General features: G+C 34.0%; 1 protein-coding gene across 1 annotated transcript; it reads right to left on the bottom strand.

Moving 5' to 3' along the window:
- Positions 1-6,780: 6,780 nt before the first annotated feature.
- Positions 6,781-11,800, bottom strand: LOC111885921 (mitogen-activated protein kinase homolog NTF4). Its single transcript, XM_023882157.3, has 6 exons — positions 11,432-11,800; positions 11,174-11,303; positions 9,380-9,517; positions 8,980-9,312; positions 7,834-8,014; positions 6,781-7,232 (listed from the first exon to the last, which is right to left on the bottom strand). The coding sequence occupies exons 1-6, from the start codon at positions 11,650-11,652 to the stop codon at positions 7,054-7,056; spliced, it is 1,182 nt and encodes a 393-aa protein (XP_023737925.1). The 5' UTR covers positions 11,653-11,800; the 3' UTR covers positions 6,781-7,053.
- Positions 11,801-20,881: the final 9,081 nt, after the last annotated feature.

The following is a 20,881-nucleotide window of genomic DNA, read 5'->3' as shown; positions in this document are numbered from 1 at the left end:
GAATTATCAAGAACAACAATTTTGACTTATTTTTTGTTTGACTGTCGAAACCATTTATCGGCAAACAAGTTTGAACTGAATCTATCATCAATTTCAGTTGTTCTTCATCCAAAATTATTAGGATTAAAGTTGATCCCATTCAAACAGATATGAATGAACCAAATTGAACCAATACTTAAGAACAAGAATATACGCTAGAATCATAGAATCAATTAAGATTTGATTGAATCGATTTTAAGAATAATCGTGAAGATGCGATATGAAAGAATCAAGATTTTGAAGAAAATAAACAAGCTATATTTGTATCTCAAAGAGATGAAATCTAGAAATCTTTCGACGCAATAACAAAGATAATCAGATTGATGTGAATGATTTGATTTTGGGCCAAAAATCATCTAATGGATTAAATCAATGGACTGGACTTTCAAATCAGGTATATTAACAATAACATATCGTGTTTTTGGATTTTGTTTAGTAACCGAGTCAAAATGAATAAAGAATGAATTTTTTTTCATTTGAACTGATCAGAATTTTGAACCCAAATGAAGCATGGATCAATGAACAATGGAGTTTGATTTCGAATGAACAGTAACCTTCAAGATCTTTTTGGAATCCATTTGAAAATTTGCAAGAACTCCTTGAAAATCTTTTTCCCATTAGCAAAGCACAAACTGAACATGGAAAATCTAACTTTCTACCCTTGAGAATGATATGAACATCTAAGTTCTTTGGTTGAAACTAAGAAATTTCCAAATTGCACATTGTACCACCGATGAAGCTTCTTCTCTTTTCTCCAAGATCTAACTTCATCATCATGTTGATATTTGATAATCTTCAACAATTTTGGCTTTGGAATTCGATACCATAGCAACATTTGATGATTTTTGCTTAGGAACCCAAATTTTCTTCACATATTTCGACATCAAACCAACATTTGATGAATTTTGCTTGGGTAACCAAATTTTCTTGGTTTTACTCTTCTTCTTCTTCTTCTTTTTCCACTTCTTGGATCAAGAATTTTTTAATCCAAGAACAACATCATTCTTGACAACTTCAACTTTGCAATTTTGAATCGTATCCTTTGGAGTTTGATACATTTGAACATCTTGGATGGAAGGCTTTCTATAAGGCACCATTCCTTCAAATGAATCACAAGAACACAAACAATCATCAGTTTGAACTCCAATTGTACAAAACAAAAACTTTCACAACTTCATGAGAATCGCATTTAATCCCCTTGTCTTGAACCTTAAGAACATCATGAACAAGACGAACTTCTTCAAGAACATCTTTATGAACTTTTGGAACATCTTCAACAAATTGAAGAGCATAAAGATCACTTGGATCTTCAATCAAAGAAACATCTAAACAATTCTTTTTCTCTTCCCTCCTTTTTATTTTCATCACAAACTAACATATTCATCGTTATTTCAATCAGAATTTTGATCTTACAAAGAGGCTGAAAGATCAATGTTCCAGAATCATCTTTCTTATTCCCATAAGAAATTAAGGTGTTCCATGTAATCAGTCCACCTTTCAACAATCATCCATAATATTGTTCTTCATTGACTTTGAACTTCACGTCTTCAATCATCACGATCCAAGAATCATAATCCAAATAAACCATATTTGATCAATTAACAAAAAGATCAACAAGAACTTGGGTATTTCTAAAGAACAAACATGAATTTGAATGAACTACTAGAGAGAGAAAGAAAAATTGATCAAAATTCTAGAAAGATAAAGTGATTTCGAATGAAATTCTAGAGAGAGAAAGCGAAAATCACATGAATTCTATGGAGGGAAAATTGAATTTGAATCAAGATCAAAGAATTAATTTAATTTCTAGAACCAAAAACAATCTCAAAGAAATAAAACTTACAACATGAAGTTTGATTAATAATTCACCCAATCAAAAATGTCATCATGGATCAATTTCTTGAAATATTTGTGAAACCTTCAATAACCCACTATGATACCAATTGTAGTGAATTATGAGCATTTGATTTGACATGAGGAATAGTAAAAAAAACACAATAAACATGGTGATTTGGGTGAATAAGAGATGTTTTTGATAATGGAAAGGTGTTACAAAAAGGAGCAAAAGATCTTAAGTAATAAATAACACACACTTCACACTCACAATTTTACATCTTTCATGCACACTTTACTAGTGGTATGCAACCCACTATTTATAGAGGTGATAACAAGTCTCTCTCTCTTTATCTCTCTATCTATCTCTCTCTCATGTCATAAAGCTCTAATCCCAAATGTGCAAGTGGGTCTTCTCAAGCCAAACCTTCAATAGTCATCTAATGGAGAACTTTGTACCCAACACTTAGTGTGATCAAATTGTTGTTAGCTAAGAATGTTTTATGTATATTATAAAAGAGAAGATGAAGGAAGAAATGTTTGTGACTGATCGCGTAAACTAGTTTAATTTGATATTATTCGGGTTAATATTAATAGAAATTAAATTAGAAGATGATGTCATATACTTTCTACTTTTATCAACACTACCCTAGAGTTAGCTAGGGAGAGTTAGAATTTAATTCGGAACTACTAAGCTTACTTATGAAGTCATCCACAATTTGGTCATAGGTGATGATATACGCATGAGGAAAACAGGGGAATGTTCCAACAATTTTTTAAGAACAGAGGATTGGAGAAGAAATTTGAGTTAATGGGATAACGGTAGAGGAAGAGCAAAGTCAAGGAAGAGAGTTGAGTCCAATAACATGAAATATATTAATGATGGAATGTAAATTAAAATTGTTACTTCATAAAGTTCAATTGAATCCTAAATTATGGATTCAGGTCCCTTGTTTCATGCTAGATATTATAGAGATGTGACATTGGAAAGGTGAGGCTTGTTGATAACAAGAGCCTTGATATCACTGGTATCGGGGATGTTGTCCTCAGGACCGCTTTAGGTGAAAATTAGACCTTGAAAAATGTCAAAAATATTCCATATTTGGATAGGATGTTGATAATAGGTGGGTATTTAGATGACAAAGATCACCATCTGTATTTTGGAAAGTACTAATGGAAAAAATAACAAACACGAACCTAATAGTTGGTCGGGGGCAAAAACAGTCAGCATTATATATAATTAAAGTCCATATAGATGGATTAAATACAACTACCGAAGATATAGCGGCTCTTATTCTATAGAACTTACTACTTGGGCATGTGAGAGAGCAAGTTATAATGATGCTAGCTTAAAAAGGGGCTAGAGATACCTTTTTTAGTTCCTTTTGCCCATTGCAAAAGTGAAGGAATGGTGGTCAGTTGGTTAACTTCCAACTCTTATACTTTCGTCAAAAAATTAGATAAGTATTAAAGATAATCTATGTTAAGATAGATGCAAGTATGTTTCCTTGTGTAAGAGATACTCCATCAAGTTTATAGAGACTAAAATTTGCTTAAATTTGACCAATATTTATCCAATCCCTTGCAGCTTACTTCTACTTCTCATGGGGAATTTGTGTTGTATTGAATTAAACCACTTGCTCCACCGCTTGTGCAATCCCTCATCAATTTTTTTGAGTTTTGGTCTTGCGATTGTACTCCCCAGGTTGAGTGTATCGAATGTTAGCTGCCCCTTATCCATATAGAAGAAGGGAGGACACTCATTGTTTACGGAAAAAATTATAGGGTGTTGCAATTGACTTTTGTGAGCGCGAATTCTTGGAAAAAAATAAAGTTACCTTTTCAAGATAGACAACCACCAATAGCTCTAATTTGGGGCTAGTTTATTGTGACCTTTATGGACATATGATAATTTCTTTAATAGTAGCCTCACTGTATTTTACTTTCATCCTTGATTATATGATGAAGTTATGGGTTTATTTTTCAAAAATAAATCTTAAGATTTCCACCTCAAGTAAGAAGTGGAGAGAAACTATGGAAAAATGAAACTAATATGAAGAAGTATTTGAAGTATATAATGAGAAGAATGTTATGTCAAGTAACTTGATTATTATGTTGAAAATGGGATCACAATGCTGAACACGGTTCTGAAAACACCTCAATAGAATGGAATCGTTAAGAGGATAAACTAGACATTGAATGAGAGGGGAAAAAGAATGAGATTACATTCACGTCTTCCAAAAATGTTTTGGAAAGTGAGGACAATGATGCATGCAATTCAATCCATGGCAAATGAAGAAAAATATTGTGTAAGATCTCCTTTTAAATTTATAAAACGACTTTGCTTTAACTATGGACTATTACACAGCTTGGAAGTGTACTTAATCGAACAGTAGTATAATTGGGTAAGACTGCGATGTCGAACTCAAGGGGAATAAGAGTAAATTAACATTAGGACAATTATTTATTATTTAACCTCAAGAAAGCAAATAAAAGGGAAATCAAAATAAACATATAACCCAAGTAAAAGCAACAAACACAAATCAAACAATGGAAAAATAGTTGGAAACATATCCTAAACGTGCTTTCACTTAGAATCAGTTACATTCTTTAGTTATGGTTGATTTGTATTAAGTGCAATGAATATTTGTTCGTCATTTACTGATTTCTGTGCTTATTAGTTCCTTTTAGCTGTTCACTAATCCTAATAATACGACGTCTTTTAATCATGGGTGGAGCCAAGGTGGCCCCAGACCCACCCACAAATTCTCATTTTATTTTATTTTTGCTTTTATATTATTAGTTTGTTAATATATATATATATATATATCATTTTGTGCAATTATAAACATAAAAGTTTTTTAGCTCAACTGGTAAAAGCGTTGTGTCTGCCTCCGAAATACCTACATTCGAGACCGTTTGTTAACAACTTTTTGAACATGCGATCCACATTTAATTCCACTTCATTTAAACCATAACTCCAAAAGTATAGTTTTAGCCACTTATTTATACTCTCATTTTCACAATTTTACCGATCTTCTAAATTCTTTAACAAATTAGTTTTAGAAATTTATATATTCTGCCCCTTAATTTTTATAGAATTTTATTTTTCTTATTTTAATTAATTTAGTTACTTTTTTAGTTTTCTCTTGTTACAACTGCCTCCCTTAAATTTATTTTGGTTATAAATAAAAAAAAATTGTATTTAGAGGGGCCTAATTTTAGTTTTACCCAGAGACTTCAAAATCAACATATATATATATATATATATATATATATATATATATATATATATATATATATATATATATATATATATATATATATATAAAGTGTGTATGTATATTTTCTAACTAATTTATGAGTAGCACCCTAAAAGAAAATTTGGCTTCGTCCCAGGTTCTAATCACAATGGTCATGTAAATTAGCATTGCCTATTGTATGTTTAATTAGGTAATTGGTCTTCAAATGCCATGTCAATCAATTGGTGCAAAGAATTGTTATCTAATGCAATTCACACCCATTAAACTTCGTTCTTTTATTATCCTAGTATTAGGATCTCATACATCACTAGTCATAATTGTTAATGGTCATGAACAAGATAGAAATTTGTTCAAGAAAACAAAAACGTAAAATTAAGAAAAAATTTAATTTAGTTTAATAGTAATAATAATTAAAGACAAAAATAAACCATCAATGGAAAATCAAGGGTGCTGCAATAAATAGTTATGAGAAACATTTACTAAAACTTAAATTATATAAATAAATAAATATGTAAATTGCATAAAGACACTATTCAATTTGACAATGCATTGTCTTTTATTGCAATTTAGTCACTAAGTTTTTTAATTTTTTACAATATTTACCATTTAACCAGTCAACTCAATTGTTCGTTGATATGGCATACTAATTAATGTGTCAATATTTGGTGAAATGGCATGATAACTTGTCTAAATTTAAAACAAATGGCACAATGGTAAAGTTATGTACAAATCTTCTCTATTATAATAAAAGAATAGTTTTAATCTCTTTTTGACATGTGTCATCATATTAGGCCTCCTAATTAATACATATTTTATTCCTTTTATGTCATGTGTCATCTTATTAGACCTCCTAATTAATGCATATCACTTGTCAACTTATTAATTCTCAATTTTAAATTTCACTCTAATTACATTAAATTAATAACATTAGAATAAAAATTAAAATAAAATTAATACAAATTATAAGGTGATATAATTTCATATATTTATTTAAATTAACGATTATAATTCTATATAGTTAAAAAATATCACTTAATTAATAATTTCTTTAAAATAATTGATTAATAATTTTGAGCTCTCACTATTAAAATTTCATTAATTTTATAACTGTGGAATCTACGGGTTGCAAACTAGTTTGTAATATTTTTATTATAATCGTACTTTTCTATTAAACAGACAATTTTAATATAAAATATATTTTTTATTTATATGTGATTTTAGTATAAAATGTAATACGATTTAAATATAAACAAATATTTGAAAAATATGGTTTGAATACTTTGAATGTAATACAACTATGTATTAATTGCAATATCTTTTGTAATTGAGTCATTGGTACAAGGAACTTGCTAATTACTAATTTAGTTATTGATAATTCTATCAGTCTAGTATCTACTCTGCACTACAAGCTTTTCAACCCCTTGATTTTCTGCTAAAAAATGAAACGATGATAAGAGAGAAAGTTGTGTATGTATGTTCAGGTAGGATATTAGGATAAGATGTAAACATATCTTGATATCTTTAAGAAAAGCTTTAATGTAATTCATCTCATGAAAGATTCAGTTTGTCAATAACATAAAAGCTTCAAAGAAAAAAAAAAAAGTCTAACTGTTTAAATAATATTGATGATAAAACAACAACAAAAGACACAAGATCTAAATGTTATTTTGGTAGCCAAATTATGGCCCTAACCAACCGATCCAACTTCCCATATTTTTTTTTTATATACAACAAACAAACAAACAAACACAATTATGAAATCATTTAACAAAACACAATTTTACCATTTTACCATTAACAACACACTACTAATAAAAACGAAAAAGGGTAAAAAAACCACACAACAAACAAACAAGTACCAACCAACCAACCAACTGGAATCGGTGATTCCATTCCGTTTGTTTCAATTCCTCTGTCATCACAGCATCTGTTGGTATTCTGGATTAAAGGCAAGAGCTTCCCTGTAAATCATCTCCTTCATTTGTTCCTCGGTGGGTGCATGATGCTCAAAGTCAAAGTTGAAAGGCGTCAAGCACACTGGCTCATCGCTGATGTCATGCAGTGATGTCAGATAAGGATGCGCCAATGCATCTTCAACTGAAACCAACAATTAATTAATTACACAAAACTTTTTAATTAAAATCCCAAGTTCAACAAATAGCAACCTACTTTCATTATATTTTGTGTTTTTTTTTTCGGATTAAACCTCAAATTTATTTTTTGCCTGAAAAAGACCTTGTATTTTTTTCATTTTTTCCGAAAAAGCCCTCAACTTTGTATTTTTTTTTTCTGAAGAAAACCCTCAACCTTCTAAATGCCTCCAAATAAACCCTCAACTTTTTAGTTTTTTCTTGAAAAAACCCTCACATTTTACAATTTTTTTGGAAAAAAATGACTAAAAGGGTCGGATCGGAAAAAATGAAAAATTACAAGGTCTTTTTCATGAAAAAAATAAATTTGAGGTTTAATCCAAAAAAAAAAAAGAACCTAAAGTTTTGATTTTTCTAAAATCCAGATTGTTGATTTTTCAAGTTTCTTTTTTTTTTTTTGCACATCCTACTTTTATTACATATTATACTTTCAATTATATTTCTAAAATCCAGATCGTTGATTTTTCAAGATTCTAAAATTTTGGTTTTTCTAAAAGTTTAAATTTTTTATTACATAATGAATATACTTTGGAAAACCAAATTCTCACCTGTAATTCTTTGTCTAGGATCAAAAGTCAACATCTTTTCAATAAGGTCAATGGCTGCAGGATGAACTTGAGGAAACTTTTCATTGAATGATTGTCTTTGATAATGAGACAATTGTCGAATGTATCTTTTTGCATTTTCATTCAGAAACCCTAATTCAGCTTCTGATGGTGTTCCAATAAGCTGCAAATTTTAAATTATTTTTAATAACAATTACATAAATAAAAAAAAAAAGAGAGATGTGTTCCAATAAGCTGTAACTTTCCCTTTTATAAAAAGTAACTTTAATCAAATAAAAAAAAAAACATATCCATTAATGAACTACATATAAACATATTTCATTTTCATTTAATATATATCCTATATATATTCCAAATAATCAAAAAAAAAAAAGTTTATTTATCACTTCAAAAACTTTCGTTATAAAAATAAAAAAGTAAACACCACATAAGCTTAAAATAGAACTATTATTACATATACTAATTTCAACTGAGAAATGAATAGTATACTTTTGGATTTGAGATTTTGGCCACAAGGGTTTCATATGTTGGCAGATTTAGTCCCTATGTAAAAAAAACTTACAAAAACTCTCCCTATAATTTACAGAAAAGGTCCCTGTGCAAAAAAAATTACAGAAATGGTTCATGTGTTTTAAGACTTTCGTATATTAGCAGATTTGGTCCCTGTGTAGAAAACTTTTAACAAAAACTATCCCTGTAATTTACAGAAGAGGTTCCTATGCACAGATTTTTTTGCAGAAACAGTCCATATGTTTAAAAAAATTACAAAATGGTCCCAGTGCATAAAAACTACAGAAATGGCCCATGTGTTTAAGACTTTAGTATGTTGGCATGTTTGGTCCTTGTGTAAAAATTAAATTACAAAAACTGTCCCTATAATTTACAGAAAAGGTTCATATGCAGATGTTTTGTGCAGAGATGGTCCATATGTTTAAAAAAGTTACAAAAATAGTCCCTACCAAATAAAGAGTTTCAAAAGAAAACCAGCCAAGAAGAAGGAATCACATTCCGTCAGGAATGCTTGATTCCATTCCAATTTAACAAACAAACAAACATAATTTTTTTTTCTCTTTTTCCATTTCCTCTTTGATTACTACATAGAAAACAAACACCAGCAAAGAAAATTACCTCCATTAGCAACCGAAGCTGATGAACATGATCTCTACCAGGAAACAATGGCTTCCTATCCATGAGTTCCATGAATATGCAGCCAACAGACCACACATCAATGGCAGCAGTATAATCAGATGAATTCAACAAAAGCTCAGGAGCTCTATACCATCTTGTCACAACATATTCTGTCATGAAATCGGTTTCAGATGTGACACGTGCTAATCCAAAATCACATATTTTTAAATCACAATTTGCATTCAATAAAAGATTGCTTGGCTTTAAATCCCTGTGTAACACATTTGCAGAGTGTATGTACTTTAACCCACGAAGGATTTGATACAGAAAATACTGCAACACACAAAATTTTATAGAATTAAAACATATTTTATGAAATATTGAAATATATATTATATACCTGGCAATGTTCCTCTGATAAAGATTGGTTAGAACGGATTATTTGGTGGAGATCAGTGTCCATGAGCTCATAAGCAATGTAGACATCATTGAAGGATGTTCTTTCTGGAGGTGGGATTATATCTCTAATTGCAACAACCTACATGAAAATAAATAAAGATTTATTTATTTATTTATTAAAAGATAAATTAAGCGAAAAAAGATAAAGAGCAACAAGTATAGAATTGTATATGTATAGATTGAAGTGAAAAAGTGATGGAATAGAAACTAGCAAAAAAGGTTAAAAGATAAATAAAAAGTATACTTATAGGAAGAAAAAAAAGTCCTTTAGGATAGAATAAAGTATCAAAATACAACTTTTATGCTAGAAGATATATGTGATTCTACCATAGGCATTTAAGGGGTTGTTTCTTTTTGACTTATCTAAAGACAGAATGTGGATTTTTAGACCATTATTTGAATAAAGTTTGCTATCAATCATACTCTCATATTTTTTGAAATTATATTTATTACATGCTTCTCGTACAGCTTTAACGAAATTAACTAATAAGATTGGTAAATTCATGATAAGAGATGGGTTTAAATCTTGATATAAACATTAAAATATGTGAATATCATTATGAAAGTCAACTTTGAATTACATAATTTTCAACTGGTAAAAAAATGTAGTCTGTTATTAATTTTGAAACCGAATTCTAATAGCTTTTTAAAGATAAAAATTAATGAGGAACCTTTTTTTGAAAATAAAAGTCTAATAACTTATTGAGGTCAAAGCTAATGTGAAACCTTCTTATCTTAACATATTTGGTAAAGTTGAAATTTATCCACAATCAAAACAATTTTTAACTAATATGTTCAGTTTAAGCTACTAATCATAATGTGATTTAATATAATTACATGTGTGTTATTATTTATAATAAATAAAGTTTGATTTATAACATTTCTTAAATAAAGTCATTTGTTATTTACCACCTGTTCTATACAGAAGGGTAAAATGAGATTTTTTTTCAGTCCAAAAAGAAATAGTCTTTGTGTATACAACACTTCATCCAGACAAACATCATTAAATATTTATCCATACATCACTAAATGAGTATGGAAAAAAGGCCCTAAATTATCTTCAATTTTAGATTAAGAACCAAATATGTGTCTTAATCAAATCCATGAATTTACAAAGTTCTAAGTTTAATAAACCTCATGTTGTTTTTCCATCCTATCATAGCTGAGAAAACCTAAATCCCCAAATTTACATATATGATATACCAAACACAGAAAAAATATCTTCATGAACAGTAAATCATATGATTCATGATTGTTTTGTTATCACATGTTAACTAAAGTCACAAAGCTTTGACTTTTGACATCATCTTACCAAAGGCATCTAGATAAGTTTCTAGATCATATTTAACTATTTTTTACTAGAGACCCCACAAACACACAAAGATGAGCTAAGATGACTAATGAAGAAGGATGAAGTAACTATTTAATTAGGTGGGAAGAAGCAGGAGATAAAGTGCCCTAATCATATGGCAGCTAATAAAGTCACCTAATCAATAATTTCCAACCCCTAAATTGACCTAGAATAGCAAAACGAAACTGGAGGGGCAAAGTAACATGGGGGACAACTTTTTAGATTATGTATAACATTGGAGAGAAGTGTTTCGTTAGATTGGTGTAACAATCAGCATCAAGTAATTAACTGCAGTTGAGTATGGATGTGATTGTTACTGATTGCATTAAAATCACTACCAAAAACAAGCATGATCCTACACATCAAATCCTACTACTCACTGACGTTTTCATGATCCATATGACGGAGAAGCTTGATTTCTCGCAGTGTCCTCTTCGCATCGATCTTATTATCGAAGGCGTTGGCAATCTTCTTAATCGCAACATGCTCATTCGTCTCCGAATTTAAAGCCGAACTGAGTACATATAAAAAAACAAGAGGAAATCATCGGTCCACAAATAAAATAGAAAAAACAAGCACCAATCGATCCACAGAGAGAGAGAGAGAGAGAGAGAGAGAGAGAGAGAGAGAGAGAGAACACACCAGACTATGCCGTAAGCGCCTTTGCCGATGGGCATGATTGGGGGTTTATACTTGGCAGTAACTTCGAAGATGTTGCCAAAGATGTTATACTGGATGAAACGACCGCCATGGCTGAGGGTCGCCGGGATGTTGTCGATTCCGGTCAAGGGCTGCTGCGACGGAGGAGGGGCCGCAGCCGCCTCGGACATTTCGGTGTCGGAAGGGTGATTTGATGGATCCATTTATACGATTTGAAACTAGAAAGTTGAAAGAATACAAAGCCCTAAAAATCTTCTTCAAAACAAAGAATACAAGCCCTAAAAATCGAATACAAATCAACAAGAGTTTGTTTGGTGAAAAGATTTGTTTCAGTTTTCCGCCTCCTGCTCGCCTACTTATTATTTTCTTTATTTTCCGTACATGTATTACAGTATTACGTCTGGAAATTAATTTTTAAAATCATTTTTGTTTTTTATTTGTAATAATGAATTTTCAGAAAAACAATACATTTTCAATCATATAGAAAAATCATTATTTTGCTTTTTGTTCTGAAAAATCATTCTTGTTCTTTTTAAAGTTAAAAAAAAAAATCAAAAACGGTCATTTAAAAAATAAAAAAATAAAAAAAAAAAAGAATAGATTTTTAACCATAAAGCAGAGGGTTACCATAATGGTGGTTTTTTACTATAACTAAAAATTGAACAAAAGTTTTCATTTTTTTTTAACGGCAGAAAAGTTTTCTTTTTAACTTTGGAAATAAAAAATCATTGGATTTTCGGTTTTGATTCTTTTGTTTTTTAATCTTGTTGGTTTGTTTTATTTTCATTGTGGTTTTTTTATTGCAATGTTTGCTAAAAACATAATTTCTTAAAACAGAATACAAGATATGACAAAATAGATTTATTATTTTATTTTTCAATAAAAATTGTAAATATATAATAACTATTTCAACTTTTAAATAGACAAAATTGCAAATTTGGTCCCTGTAGTATGTCAAAACTAGCATGTTTGGTCCAAAATGGGTTTGGCTTGCAAGGATGATCCAATAGTTTCTATTTGTTGCGAGTTTAGTCCAATGGCTTAACAGTCGTTACCAAGCTCCCGTTAATTTACTCATGCCCATCTCATTTAAGGGTATTTTAGTCCATTCATCCCTGTAACCGTTCCCGCTAAAGCTCAATAAAAACAGTTCGTCTCCTCAATAAAGTAGATCGTCGTTGTTTAACCAAGATCAATAAAAGCCCTAGACACAAAATTTGTTCTGTTAGTTAAGCTGCGGTTTGTAGAGATTATCGGTGGATGAAGATACCAATGTGGCAAGTAAGGTTGTTAAACACACCCTTCAACCCCAATGTTGTTTATGGTACGTAATTTGCCCTTTTTCATCTTTCGATTTCTTGATTTTTTTTTTTTTTTTGAAGTAACTCCTCCTGAGGTGTTTTTTTTTCTTGTTTTGAAGATGGACACCCAACATTGTTTACCATTAAGTTGTACCATGGAGGTGAGTTCACCAGGAACCCTGATGTCCGTTACATTGATGGAACTGTAAACTATGTTGACATGGTAGATATAGATGAGTTTTCAGTTCATGAGCTCAATGCAATCATGAAATGCTTTAAATATGGGGTTCGACCTGTTATATACTACCATTTTCTTGTGCCTGGTGGAGACTTCCACTTTGGTATTCGCCCTTTAGGAAATGATGAAGATGTTGCAAACTTTTCTCAATATGTCAGTTAGCACAAAGTGATGAAGGTATACACAAAACATGGTGAAACAAGACTACTCACCTATTTCTGGAATCCTAAACCTGTTACCAAGGTTACCCTTGTACAGTTAGATGAACCACATGAGGATGTGCAACACATTGATGAAGCTCCTGATGACCGATCAAAGGAAACACATGTGATTCATGTGGTTCCCACTCAAGCAAACCAACCTGAAATACAAGTCAATGAAATAGTTCAAGTCGTATCCTTATCACCTTAATATAATAGGAGAATGGTTATGAGCAAGGATAGAGTGATGGCACCTTGCAATAAGAAAATATACTTTGATGATATTGGTGAGACTGAGCAGATAGCCAAACACTTTGTTGAGTGAAACGACCCAAAAATACGACCCAAAAATTTCGATTTTTATTATAACAAAAACCATGAAACTGAGTATCACATAATAAAACCATACGTTGCGTGTTTCAAAAACCATAATAAAATACTGTGAGAAAAACTGTATCACAACTGTATCAAAACATATCAAGAAACTGAATCAACTCCCAGGACAAAACTGAAGTTGTGGTGTGTGCGATGTCATCATCCCGAGCTCTTCCCTTTGCTTGCGGAAGTACCTGAAACCAAAACTGAAATTGTAAGCACGAAGCTTAGTGAGCTCCCCCAAACTACCACATACCATACAATACATATAAAGCACATATTGGGCCATGCCCACTGACTGGGACCCCGTCCCGTGCATCGGACCGAAGTCCAGACTAGCTATCTGGGACCCCGTCCCCTGCATCGGACCGAAGTCCGAAGACTAACTAGGACCCCGTCCCCTACATCGGACCGAAGTCCGAAACTGACTGGGACCCCGTCCCCTACATCGGGCCGAAGTCCGAAACTGACTGGGACCCCGTCCCCTGCATTGGACCGAAGTCCGGACTAACTGAACACAGCATAGCATAACATATCAACTAGCATAAACACATAAATCCTGTCTGAGCCACGGAGGCGTCAAACATACTAACTACTGCATTGGACCGAAGTCCAGAAACTACTGCTAACTGAACGGACCGACATTGTGGCCTTAGACCCATTCCTACTGGAAGGAAACTCACCTCGTGAACTGGCTGTTGTGTGTATGGCTCTGGAAGCTAACTGCTGCTGCTCCGGTATCTCCCCGGCTATAATTCCATAAACACACTCAATCAAATGCTAATCACTGTATTGGGGGTAAAATGACTCTTTTACCCCTGGTCAAAGTCAATTCTCCCGGTCAAAGTCAGCCTACAGTTGACCTGACTCGCCGAGTTGGGCCGTCAACTCGCCGAGTCCCTATTCTCACTTCTCAACCCTACTCGTGGCTACTCGTCGAGTATGGCATCGACTCGACGAGTACCCTCTCGATTCAAGAACTTAGGCAATCTGCATCCGACTCGCCGAGTCATATGAACAACTCGACGAGTTGTTCTTGAGCTAAGAAGATTGTCTTGGACTCGCCGAGTTGTATGAACAACTCGTCGAGTCCCTCCATCACTGAGTCTGCCCTCCAACTCACTGAGTCCACTCTACTACTCACAGGCTCCCACTCGACAGCATTCAGAAAGGGGAAAAATCGGGACTCGCGACTTGACTCGCCGAGTCGTTCTTCCGACTCGCCGAGTCACATCCATGCAGCTACTCTAAACTCGATTCTGCTTGAATCCAGCGACTAAAACTTATAGATCTGGGCTTCCTTAGTTCGATTAACACGTAAAGATTCTATCTTTACGTGTCCAAAAGCATCCAAGAAGATTATAAGGCTCAAAAAAAACATGATAAAGGCTAGATCTAGGGTTCTCATGCAAAGCAACTTCAAAAAGGCAATAGATCCGGGCTCTACAACTCCTAAATGAACAGATCTAGGGATATCTTGACCTATTAAGGCATCCATACAACTATAAGGTTGGAAAAATATATCAAACTAGCCCTAGAAATGATCTAATGGGGGTTTTAAGAATAAAACAGGAGGATTCCGAGAAATACCTCAATGAACTCTGATTTTGACCTTGGATCTTTGCTCTACACCTCTTCTCTTTGTTCCTTTCTTCTTCTTCTTCTTCAAGCCTTCAAGAATCCACACAAAAACACTTAAATCAATCAAGGGATGGGTTAAGGGTTTCTCAAAGCTCTCTGAGGGTGAAGGAGGCGAGTTTGGGGCACATAACACTGCTTAAATAGGGAGCAAACCCGGGGATTTAGGGTTTCTTCCTGGCAGGCAGACTCGCCGAGTCCCGAATATGGACTCGCCGAGTCGCCGACTAACACGTGCTCGAAATCCCGCCCCTACTTGACGAGTCGGGATATAGACTCGTCGAGTCCCTCTTGAAAACTTCTAAATAAATGCCACGGAAGCAACATACCAGAGACAGGGCGTTACATTGAGGCAGCTACTGATTTTGATATTGGACTCTACCAACAAATACTACCAAGCAATGTTGATAGAGTTAATGGCCCTGACATGCATGATGTCAATGAACCTCAGATGGATGAAGAAAACTAACCTCAAATGGATGAAGAAAACCAACCTCAGATGAATGACTTTTGGGACTTTGACTATCAAACTGATGCTTTTGTCCAAGATGGAAGTGAAAACCAACCTCAGTCTAACATGGATAGTAGTGGAAAACAAAATGTAATTGAGGGTGAAAGTAAAGAAGGAAGTGAAACAGAACAGGAAGTGATGATAGTGATTATTGGGTGGATGAAGATAATGTAATTGAAGATGTTGAAATAGACATGAGGGATTTTAACATGAGCATTGATACAGAAGTAGAGTTCTTGGATAAAAGGGCTAGGAATCCTAGACAACATGAGAGTGATGAAGAGCAGTTTTGAAACAACTAAGTAAGGAAAAAAAAGTTATTCTTTAGGTGAGGTTCATAAGTGTCATTTTAAAATAGGTCAAAAGTATAACAGTAAGCAGGAGTTGAAAGAGAAAATCAAAATGCATGCATTGGAAACAAAAAAGAATATTGCATTTGAAAAAAAATGACAAATGCAAATTGAAGGCCATATGTAATGGAGTTGTGGCATTTACTAATGATGGAGTTGGTGGTGATGGGTTTTGAGCATTCTAACACTCCTATGGTGTACATGCAACCCTATAAACCTTGGATCTATGTTTTATCTATTATACATGCAAATAATTGATATTCCAAGGTTTCATCCTAACTAGCATAATATGAAGCAACTATACTACAAGAATCTAGTAGAATGACATACCTTTTGATGTTGTAGCTTGATTCCATGGAGCTTAAGAGCCTAGTGCCTAAAGTGTGACACCTCAAATGGTTAAAGTCAATACCACCACAACATTGGGCAGAAATACATTTCACATGTAAGCTGTTATGACCCTTTTACCTTTTTACCATTTTACCATTTTACCCTTTACAACATAATGGATAAACTTCTAAACTTTTATGAGCAACCACAAACATGCTGTTAAACAACCTTTGTGAGGTGTTTAATGGCAAGCTGGTTGATAAGAGAAACCAATTATTAGCTGCTTGGTGTTTATTAGGGAATATATGATGAAGAGGATATGCAAGGTCATCAATGTGAAACAAAAGTGTGTATGCCCACTCACCCCAATAGCAACAAAGATCATGGAGAAGAATGAAGCAGCAGCTACTCGGTACATTGCAGAATGGTGTGGTGATGAAAAATACCAAGTCAAAGGCCCATGGAATGATCAACATGTTGTTGATATGCATGAAAGGGTATACAGCTGTAGGAAATGGGAATTAACAGTATCCCTTGCAGACATGTGATTTATGTGTTGTATAACAAATCAGATCATGGTGAGTGTGTACAAGAGATCCATACTTATGTCTACAAGGTGCACTGGCTACAAACTTGGAAAACTACATATATGGGTACAAGGTAGAACCAATTAAAGGTCGGGCACTGTGGCCTAGAAGTGAGTGTCCAATGCAGATCACACCTCCCCCACACCGTAATCAACCTGGGAGACCCAAGAGGAAGAGAAGGCAATCCATGGAGGAGAGAAGTCAAAGCAAGAGTCAGAGTCAGAGTCTAAGGTCAGATGTTGGTCTCAGTGGGATTCATGGTCATGGCCTACATGGTAGTGGGAAACTAACAAGAAAGTTTGTTAGTGTGACTTATAGTAAGTGTGGAAACAAAGGGCACAACTCCAGGACATGCAAAGGTCAGGGAGGGACTTGATGGACTATGTTGGTTTTATCTTTTGGTTTGACTGTATTGAACAACTTTGGTTTGATTCCTAGATGTAGGATGTCTTTTATTACAATAACTTTGTTTTAAATTAACTTATGACATGTATGCTTTTGTGTTAACTACATATAGATGCATTATATGTTATCTTTACAAGGTTATGTATGAACAATAGAACAAATCCATAATTGGTCAATAGATACCAAATTTTCATTACCATTAATTTTCATTACAACAATGCTCTACATTTGCAAAAAAACTACCTAAACCAGACACATATACCCCTATCCTATTAGAAAAGATAACCACAATCAACATGTGGACTTACAACAAGAACAACAACACAACAACAAAAAAAATCCAGCTATAGACTAGGTAATACTTCAACATAATTGCTTGTTCTTTGATCTTCTTCATTGCTTTTTCATGCTTGCTTGCTTGTTCTTTTATATCATTCACTGCTTTTCGTAGCTTATTGATTGTCCTAAGTAGCCCTGGTATTATAACTTTGGAACGAGCACACATGGGTTCATCATACCACCCAATAAACCCACATGACGAATTCTTGAAAAAAAAAAGAAACATTAGATCATCAGGGAGCAGTCGTCAAAACAAAATGTAACATACTTACCGGGTCAGGACATCCCCCAAAATCGGTGCCCTGGGTTGTTATTTGTCCACGATGTCCGAACTATCGCCCACTTTCTGTAGAAGCACATCACCATTGTCGATGGAGAAGATAAAATCACAGGGGGGTGATCGATGGAGAAGATGAAATCACAGAGGGAGTGATAGTTAGGTCTTGTTGCTATAGAAGAGAATAGAGATGTTGTAGTCTCTTTATGGACTAAATAATAATAAAATAATAAAGGCAATAGATGAATGTACTAAAATACCCTTAAGTGATAGGGGATGGGTAAATTTACGGGAGCTTGGTAACGGTTGTTGAGCCATTGGACTAAACTCGCAACAAATAGAAACTATTGGACCATCCTTGCAAGCCAAACCCATTTTGGACCAAACATGCTAGTTTTGACATACTACATGGACCAAATTTGCAATTTTGTTTTTTTAATATATATATATATATATATATATATATATATATATATATATATATGTGTGTGTGTGTGTGTATATATATAATGGAAATATGAAGATGATTGTTAATATGGGTATGCAAATTAAATCGAAATTGAAACAAAAAAAAGAACACGCAACATAAATATAAAATTACGGACAAATGTCACTTTAGTCCAACCAACTATCCCATTTTTATTTTCAAATGTCCTTAATATATATATATATATATATATATATATATATATATATATATATATATTAAGGACATTATATATATATATATATATTATAATTTAGAGGCATAAAGTCAATTTTTACCTATTAAAAAGGAACCTTGACTTCTAATTGTCGGTTTCCTTAATGTTTTAGATTTTTCACTAAAAAGAAAAATTAAATTAAAATAGTTATTTTTCACTAAAAAGAAAAATTAAATTAAAATAGATATTACTTTGTCACTCACATCCTCACCCACCACAAACTTATGTTCATCTTCAAGAACACCCACCTTCCCCATTCCCAATTATGTACCTTCACAAGAATGTTCTTCTCTCCGAGATTTCACCTTACTTTGATTAGGTTTATGTAACGACCCAATTTTCACGACTAAAAATTTTCTTTTAAAGCATTACTAAAACCATATTTATAAAAACTGTATCATAAGTCATAACATAATTTCATAGTATTAATTTCAAACATAACTTATTATCAGAGTAAAACATCCCAGGCTAACTGACTATGGTGTGTGCACTGCAACCTCTCTGAGCTCCTCCTTTGAAAACTGAGTACCTAAAACCAAAAACTGAAACCGTAAGCACAAAGCTTAGTGAGCTCCCCCAAACTACCACATACCATATAAACATATAAAGCACATACTGGGCCTTGCCCACTGCATCGGACCGAAGTCCAGAAACTGCATCGGACCGGAGTCCGGAACTAAACAGGGCCTTGCCCTCTGCATCGGACCGAAGTCCAGAACTGACTGGGACCTTGTCCCCTGCATCGGACCGAAGTCTGGAACTAACCGCATCGGACCGAAGTCCGGAACTGTCTGGGACCTTGTCCCCTGCGTCGGACCGAAGTCTGGAACTAACTACATTGGAACGAAGTCTGGAACTGACTGAACATAGCACGGAATAACACATCAACTAGCATGAACACATATACTGCATACTGCATCGGGCCGTAGCCCGGAACACATAACACATAAATCCTGTCTGAGCCACGAAGGCATCAAACATATTAACTACTGCATCGAACCGAAGTCCGAAACTGTCTGAACATAGCATGGCATAAACACATCAACTAGCATGAACACATATACTGCATACTGCATCGAGCCGTAGCCTGGAACACATAACACATAAATCATGTATGAGCCACGAAGGCATCAAACATACTAACTACTGTATCGGACCGAAGTCCGGAAACTACTACTACTAAACGGGCCGGCATTGTGGCCTTAGACCCGTTCCTACTGGAAGGAAACTCTTCTGCACTGCTGGAGTTTTTGTTGATACCCTTCTGACTGCTATCAGACACTCTCGAACTGCTGCTCCAAAAACTCCCCGATCTACTAATACCAAATATAACACTTAGTCTAACTGTCCTCCGAAAGTCAACTAAGTCCACTCTAGTCAAAATCAAAGTCCTGGTCAAAGTCAACCTTCTAGGTCAACCCTACTCGCCGAGTCTGCCTAATGACTCGCCGAGTTCATACGCTCAGAATCCTTTCATTTGCGACTCGACTCGCCGAGTCAGCCCCTGACTCGCCGATTCTACTGATTTTCGAGTCCTGTCTTGACCAACTCACTGAGTCCCCACTCAACTCACTGATCCGAGTCTTAACTCGAAGGGTTTGGGGTTTCGCGACTTGACTCGCCGAGTCCAAGGCAATCTTCAACAGACTCGTCGAGTTGTTCATCCAACTTGTCGAGTTCATCTCCATCTTCATACTACTCGTCGAGTCTACTCGAAGGACTCGCCAAGTCTATTTATTCCTTCATATATTCAGAGGCTTTTGAGTCATGCATGGACTCCAAACTATAGATCCACTCTTCTAAATCCTATTCCTTACGTAAAGTGGCAAACTTTACGTGTAACTAAGGAGATCTAGGCTCAAAACACTATAAACTAGGGTTTAAGACAAAGGGGCTTAACAATCAACCCATAGACTGATGCTTTATGATTCTCTAGGCCAAGATACACTTAGATCTAAAGTAGCAACTTCAGATCTGGGCTTCTAACTTGAAATGGTTCTTAAACTTTCCCTAAAAGCCCCAAATCTCATGATAAAGGTTGATCTATATGCAAAAGAGTGAAGGTAGCGACTCATTACCTTCAAATGCTTTGGAAAATCCCACAAACTCTGGATCTACTGCCAATCCTTGAATCCCAAATGGTTCCCTTCTTCCTTCTTCCTTCAAATCACCCAAAA

The sequence above is a fragment of the Lactuca sativa genome, chromosome 1, assembly GCF_002870075.4.
Source record: "Lactuca sativa cultivar Salinas chromosome 1, Lsat_Salinas_v11, whole genome shotgun sequence".
Lineage (NCBI taxonomy): Eukaryota > Viridiplantae > Streptophyta > Magnoliopsida > Asterales > Asteraceae > Lactuca > Lactuca sativa.
This window is presented reverse-complemented; position numbering and strand designations above follow the sequence as displayed.